Raw genomic sequence first — 7162 nt, forward strand, 5'->3', positions numbered from 1 at the left:
TAAATGGGTTGAACTCGCTTACGGTGCAGTTCTCTGCAGATGGAAAGTTCTGGCTGAGTGACCCTATCTAGCTAAGGGTGTTGGCAGGGCCGGCTTTAGGCCAATTCCCCCGAAGCCCCCCCGCCCGCCGAGGATGCCCCCGCCCCAGAGAGAATCTCTTCCTTCTTAGGAGGCTTTTTTTAAATTTTTACACCTGGCAGGCGCCCGGGTCTCGGCGACACTTTGGCAGTGGATCGCTCTGGGTCTTCAGCAGCACTTTGGCGCGGGTCCTTCAGTGCCACCGAAGACCTGGGAGCAGTGAAGGACCCGCCCGCCCGACGAGCACACGTCCAGTCCAGTATGTGTTTTTTTTTTTTTTTTTTTTTTTATTTATATAGTCATCCCTGCCGGGGCCCCATTGAAACAGTTCGAATTGGGCCCCGCACTTGCTAAAGCCGGCCCTGGTTGGGTGCTCCCAGGATGGAGTGATGATATTTCCATGAGGCCCATGGCCACCACATGATTGCAGGTAAAGGCACAGGGACATGCCTGGGCCAGCCTGAAAAAAGGTGTGTGGGGGAGAAAACCCTCCAACAGGCTCATCTTGCTTTTAAACCTCTGCAGAACTATGTTTCGCATCTTGGCTGCAAAGCAGCATTTGACGGCCAGTGTTAGCATCTGAGCCGATGTCCTGTGAGCTGTGATGGAGGCTTCGCAGGCAGGCCAGCATGGGCTGTTACATGGGTCTGTTTTTCATCCTGCCCCGAGGGTTGCTATCCTCAGCAAGCGAAGACGGTGAGGGGAGGTCTCGTCTGCCTGCGAGAGGAAGGGAGAAACCAAGATGTAGAATAATTTCCCCTGGTTTGGAAGGAAACCTGGAAAACAAACTGCCTCGAAGCACAGATTGTGGCTTTGGGAGAAGAATGTCAGCGGTCACTTTCTCATCCTGTTTCTGTCATTCCAGGGCAATGGGCTGATGGGGAATCCCAACAAGCCACAAAACAACAAGGAGGCTGCCCCGTAGCTGCCATTTGCCATTCGTGAGCTTTCTGCCCCCACACCAGGACCCGACAGAAGGAGGCCTGCAGAACATCCCAGCCAAGAAAGGGGAGTCCTTGAAAGGTTTCATCTGGCCATAAGGATGGGGCTTATTAAATGTCTGTTACTTAGTGTTCCAGCAGGGTGAAAAGCTCTCCAGAAGGAATACAAATTGCTTAGTCGAGGAGATGGAGCTGGTGGTTTGGGGACTGGGACCATGGGTGTGGCTTGGTATCCACCTGGGAAGAACATGTATTGCTTTTTATTATGATGATGACGGTGAAACTAACAAGGCAGAAGGAGGCTGCTCTGACAAACCGTTCTGTGCACGAGTTTACTCCTGTTTGTGCACCCACTGAAGTCAAGAAGTCTATGTGCAGTGTCAGGACAGACAGGCTCAGACTCCAAAGGGCCACTTCAATACACCCCACAAAGCATTTTTGCTAGAACAGGCAAAAATAAAAAAAACACCTTTGGATTATTTAGCCAGATCCTGAGCAATTCTGGGCGAGATCCTCAGCTGGTGTCACGCAGCATAGTTCTATCAAAGCCAGTGGGCCCGATCCTTAACTATGCAAATCAATCATAGCTCCGCAGAAGCCATTAGGGCTGATCTGCAGATGGTGTAAATCAGCACAGCTCTGCTGAAGCCAGATCCCCAGTTGGCATAAATCTGCACAGCTCGGTTGAAGTCCCGGCCGCTGGATGAAGTCAATAGAGCAATGCTGATTTATGTCAGCTGAGATTCTGGCCCAATCCCGTCCCTGTTTCATTTTGGAATTGCTTTACGGTTTAGAGAGCAGTAATAATCACCTCATTATTATTAATATCCATGGCAACAGAATGGAAATTAATCACACTACTTCTATTTATCCCCATAGAAACCGAGCCAAAACAAACAGGGCTTATCCACGATGTCTGATTCCTAGAAATCGTACATATTACATAATTACCGACAAAATGACCCAGCAATTAACAAGCTGCCCAAATTATCCGGTAGCGTCTCTTTAAAGGTTCATAATATTCAGTTAGATTAGCTTTCAAACAGGGCGCTGAACAATAAGGGTGGGCTAAGAACATCTACAGTAGCTGGTCAGAGCTTTGCAGCGGACTTCACTGTAAATGTTTGCTTCAGTCGCTCATTGCCGGGCATGCTAGATGGCAGTTGTGTTTCTTTTTCTGATTGTGTTTCGTAAGCTAGGCGGGTGTAGTCGGGTCAATGCTTAGATGGGAGACTTCAGAGGAACAGCAAGGGTCCGTAGGCCTGCTGTGAGAAGTGAAGTACACGGGCTGCTTCCCGCTCAAGTAGTAATCGAGGAATGCTCGAGTGCGGGGCTGGCTGTGAAATGGCTGGGTGAGACCTAAAATCACCATCTTTGCTTGTTAAGGTAGAAACTCACTCGTCTGCACGTCTCTCCGTATGTGACCCTGCGCTGAGGGCTTTAGTGGTGTCCTCTGCTTGCTCCTAATGCAGAAGAGTGGATCTAATGTCATGATCTCTCCTATGTGAAGGCATATCCAGGGTAACTGTGTTCCGGCAACCTGTGCTTCCCCTGGAGATTCAGTTGAGATTAGTCTCTTCTTGTCCTAGGTTGTTGTGTACCGTTTGTGGTGAACGAGCTGACTCCTGTACTGTTTGGCTTTGCCCATCCATGTTTGCCGGCAGGCAACCAGTGCCTATAGAACAAAAAAAATCTCCCTGATCCGATCCTTCAAAACCAAAAGGCTCCACCGACCAGGGCCGGTGCAACCATTTAGGCAAACTAGGCGGCCGCCTAGGGCGCCTAGTGGTTGGAGGCGCCTAAAAGTCCCCTCAGACGAGGAGGTGGAGTGGAGGTGAGCTGGGTGGGGGGGGGCGCGCGGGGAGGGCGGCCCGCAGTAATGGGGGAGGGGGCGCACAGGGGAACCGCTCCCCGCCCCAGCTCACCTCCACTCGGCCTCCTCCGCTGAGCACACAGCCCAGCTCTAAGTCTCCTCCAATCAGCGCCGCAAGCCTGGGCAGGGAGGAGAATTAGAGCAGCGCCGGCGTGCTCAGTGGAGGAGGCGGAGCCGAGGTGAGCTGGGGCGGGCTACCCAGGCAGGGTTAGCTTCCGCGGGGGGAGGTCTCCCCAGGGTTAGCTGCCGTGGCGGGGGGGTGGAGGGGGGAAGTCTCCCCAGGTAGGGTTAGCTGCCGTGGGGGGACGGCGGGGAGAGGGGTTAGCTGTCGTGGTGAGGGGGGTAGCTGCTGCGGGGGGGCTCCCCGGGTGGGGGGCTGAGTTAGCTGCCGTGGGGGGGCCGGAGTTAGCTGGGTGGGGGGTGCAAAGTGGAAGTTTCGCCTAGGGCGCAAAACTTCCTTGCACCGGCCCTGCCACCGACCACTATCAGGGAGCTGCACATGCAGCTGCCATACAGCTGGGAAATAGGTTTGTAGAGCTCACCGAAGTCCTGGAAATTCTGACATTTAAAATTCAACTCCCCACTGCAATTTTAGAAGAGAAAATTAAGACCCCAGTCCTGCCAACACAGGTGGAGACACAGAACTTACCCCATGAGCCCCTGATCCTGCAATCAGAGCTGCATGGATGGACTCCTGCATGAACTTCAGTGGGATGGTGTGTGAGCACCAGGATCCAGCTGCATGAATGTGATTGCCGGGTTAGGCCCCGCGAAGACAGGTGGGGACAGGGATAAAACAAAAAGGCAAAATATAGACATTGTGTACAGGCATCTGTTTAAAAAAATACAAGCTCTGAATCCTTGAATAGTCCCTAAAGCCCAGTGGGGCAGCCTGTGTGCCGAGAAAAGCACTACTCACCAGGGGTACGTCTAGACTAAAGCTGTTGCTGAGATGTACAATAAACCACATATGTTTGTTTGTGCCCTGACACAAACATTTGTAGAGTGTCTAGACTCTCAGTTCAAATGGTGCAATTGGCAGTCAACTATCTCAAGTTGAAAGTGGGTCACAAACGCTTTCACCAAGTGGAAAGGGCATTTTCCTGTATTTTGGAGAGGAATTGGAGCCTAATATTCAGCCAAACCCCCATGCCAGGTAGTGGGGATAAAAAAAAAGTAATCTCCCATGACTACACCACCAATAGAAAGGAATATTTTACATCTGTGGCCCATCCCCACAAACTCTGACCCTTTTCCAAATTCTTTAAGACTTTTATTAAGAATTGCTTGCAGTTTGCTATCTTTCAAATGTGTGTATACGGGGTAGGGTGGGGTGGGGAAGAAATCAGATATAGCATTTCACACAAATTAAAAAGAAAGGGTGTTAAAAACTTGAGCTTGGTTGGATAAATAGGAAACAACTTGTCAACTCTTTCAGTTTTGTTGGTCCTGAAAGGAGACTGACGGAGTTTAGGGAGGAAAGATGAAAAACTCATGATGGTAAATTGTGAGTTATCCAAACAACAGCAGGGAAAACAGCAAGCGGAAGGTCTCTGTTCTTATTCCTGGGTTTCCATGTTCTCTTACTCCTTCTTGTCTGATAGCTGGGTGGTGCTAGGTTGTTGGCTGATGGTCTCAGGAGCCATGGTGTCTTCAGCTGGTGGTCCAGAGGTCTCCTTGGTCTCTTTCCCATCTAGTGATTTCACGTTCCGTGGGCGTCTGCGTAGGTAACTGAAGTTAGGACGGTAGCAACGCTGACTTATTGCTGAGTCTTCAGTCTCATTTGCCTGGGGGCTTCCGTTACATTTTTCTCCTCCCTCCTCTCGCGGCTGTCTCAGACAATGCTGCCCCAAGCTGAGAAGCTGCCTGAAGCCCTGGTATATGCTCTGTTTCACTGGCTTGCTTTGCTCTGCGTGCACACGCTGACCTTCAGCACGCACCACTTCTGCGCTCACAGAATTGAAACACTGGGGCTGATACCCACAGGCTGTGTGCATCAAATAAGACTGGCCACTGTAGGGCAGATTCCCATCTTCTGGTGCACTTGTGGCTGCCTCGTTCTTTGGCACGCGCTCACAAAGGTGGTAACTCTTGTGAGGCGGACTCCTCCTTAGTCCCAATGAGCACTTGCGACGGTCTGCAGCATATTTGCTGCCTTGCACGGGAATGCCACCGGGACCAGTGACGTTGGCCGCCTCCAGGCCTTTATCCCCCAGAACCACATCAAACTCCACCCTCTCCCCATCGCCCACGCTGCGATGGTACTTATAGGGGTTGTTCTTCTTTATGGCCGACTGATGTACAAACACGTCCCTCTTATTGTCGCTCCTCGTAATGAAGCCGTAGCCATTTCGGACATTGAACCACTTGACCGTGCCCCAGACCTTCCTTTCGATCACCATCTTCTCCTCTGCAGGGATCAGTGAAACAAGGAGGCATTTACTCTTGATGGATTCAACCTGCGGATCCTCCTGCATTGCAGATTTGCTGTTCAGGACCATTGCACAGTTCAATTTTGCCTTGGGAGATCAGTGGCACACAGTGCCCCAAGCTTTAGAAGACAAATAAAGCCAGGCGTGGAGTTACTGCTACCTTCAAGCTTTTGTCATCAGCTCTGGGCTACCCCTATGAACTGGGTTTAGCCTCTAGCAACTATCACAGTGAGAGACCAAAGCTTCAGACAACATTTTTAAATCAATTGGATTGCAGCTTTCAGGTTTTACAGCTGAACCAGAGGTTGATTGGCTCAACCACATGTGATGTCACAGAACTAAAACTCACTTGAATTGTTACATAATTCACATGATGAAATGAGAGGGAGAATCTTCTACGTCCTACATCAATCCCAATAATTTGTGGCCAAATGAAAACAAATCTTTTAGAAAGACAGCAGAGAGGAAGGAAGGTACAATGGTTAGGGTGCTCACCTGGGATTTATAACATTCCCTGCTTTGTCATTAGCTTCTTGGGTGCCTTGGGCAAGTCACTTAGTTTCTCTGTGCCTCAGTTTCCCATTGGTAACGTGGGGATATCAGCACTGAAAGATTGTAAGGTGCCCCATTACTATGGGGCTAAGTCTCATACATAGACAGTATCTTGCCTGTTGCAAGGCAGGAACTGAGGACCAGAATCTGCTCTTAGTTACCTTGATGTGAAACAGGAGTAGCTCTGTCAGCTTCACTGGAATCACTCCAGACCATTTCTAATATGAGATCACAAGCAGTCCTGCTGTTGCACAGAGTGAAGCTCAAAAGATTTGGAAGTTTCCTAGATAATCAGACGCAGCCTGTGCTGCAAAGAGCTTGCAAGTAATGCAAGACAGTCAAAAGAAGGTTTATCACTCCCATTTTACAGATGGGAAACCGAGGCCCAGAGGGATTAAGTGACTCACTCCAGGTCACACAGGGAGGCTGTGACACAGCCAAAAAATGAACCCAGCTCTCCCGCGCCCTCATCCTGTGCCTGAACCACAAGTCCATCCTTCCTGTCATCTCCAGGATGCCAGTTTCATGCTGGAGTAAATCCAGTGCCCTCGTTGGCATGGCCCTAGATTTACCTTGGAATAACTGAGGTTGGAATCTGGTGCTAACTGGTCTCATTTTCCTTGGATTCGGTCAATCAGTGTTTGACTCAGCAGTGAAGTGATGTGTCTGTTTTAGGGAGTTGCCTGTTTCCTCCTTTGCCATTGTGTGTGTGTATATATGTGATTTTTTTAAACACTTTCTTACAGTTTCTCAACCCCTATTCATCACTCTGCTAGTAGGGTGGGTTTGGTTTTCTCACGGTGATTGCTTAAGGAGATTCTCACCAAATGAAGCTCTGTTCTTTCCTTCGCTCCCCCTGTCTGCTAACCCTCCATTCCCCTGTAATAACAATGGGCTAGATGCTGCCACCCTGACTTCACAGAGTAGTTCCTCACCCCCTGAACAGGCCTATAGAGGTCAACGGAGTTGCTCACTGAATCATTTACTACTGAATGGAAGGGTGGCAGGGTCTGGCTCATTACGGGTTAATACAGCAGTTTCTTTGTATTACAGAATTTGCCCACACAAGCCCTATCGTTCAGTGTCACCAGCTTGCTCTTACTTACACCTGTTTCAATCCAGAGTCACTCAGTCTCATTGCAATGTCTCCTTTTTATGGATTCAGAGGGTCTGGTCCATGTAACCAGCCTCTTGGAGTCACCCCTCTAGAGCGCTGTACTCCAAGGGTACGTCTACACTGCAGTTAGACACCCGTGGCTGGGCTGGGCCAGCTGACTGGGGCTCAG

At 50.1% G+C, this 7162-nt stretch overlaps 1 protein-coding gene across 3 annotated transcripts; it reads right to left on the minus strand.

The window, feature by feature from the left end:
- Window positions 1–456: 456 nt before the first annotated feature.
- Window positions 457–6226, minus strand: LOC120398437 (Y-box-binding protein 1-like). 3 transcript variants are annotated; one of them, XR_005594410.1, is made up of 2 exons: window positions 5820–6031; window positions 457–795 (listed from the first exon to the last, which is right to left on the minus strand). XR_005594410.1 is itself a non-coding variant. In XM_039525882.1 (2 exons), exons 1-2 carry the CDS (start codon window positions 6090–6092, stop codon window positions 4476–4478), a joined length of 882 nt encoding a protein of 293 aa, XP_039381816.1. In that variant the 5' UTR covers window positions 6093–6226; the 3' UTR covers window positions 4176–4475. The 3 variants fall into 3 exon arrangements, 2 of the variants coding, with proteins under 2 accessions (XP_039381816.1, XP_039381817.1); XM_039525882.1 differs by lacking the exons at window positions 457–795; window positions 5820–6031 and adding exons at window positions 4176–5302; window positions 6038–6226; XM_039525883.1 differs by lacking the exon at window positions 457–795 and adding an exon at window positions 4176–5302 and having other exon boundaries at window positions 5820–6026.
- Window positions 6227–7162: the final 936 nt, after the last annotated feature.

Source organism: Mauremys reevesii, linkage group 2 (assembly GCF_016161935.1).
Source record: "Mauremys reevesii isolate NIE-2019 linkage group 2, ASM1616193v1, whole genome shotgun sequence".
NCBI classification, from domain to species: Eukaryota; Metazoa; Chordata; order Testudines; family Geoemydidae; genus Mauremys; species Mauremys reevesii.

Bases quoted from the DNA above. Each gene is read 5' to 3' on its own strand.
- LOC120398437 (XM_039525882.1), bottom strand. From the start codon at position 6,092: ATGGTCTGGAGTGATTCCAGTGAAGCTGACAGAGCTACTCCTGTTTCA. The intron at 5,303-6,037 runs GTAACTAAGAGC...TGATCCCTGCAG, and splicing joins TACTCCTGTTTCACATCAAG to AGGAGAAGATGGTGATCGAA.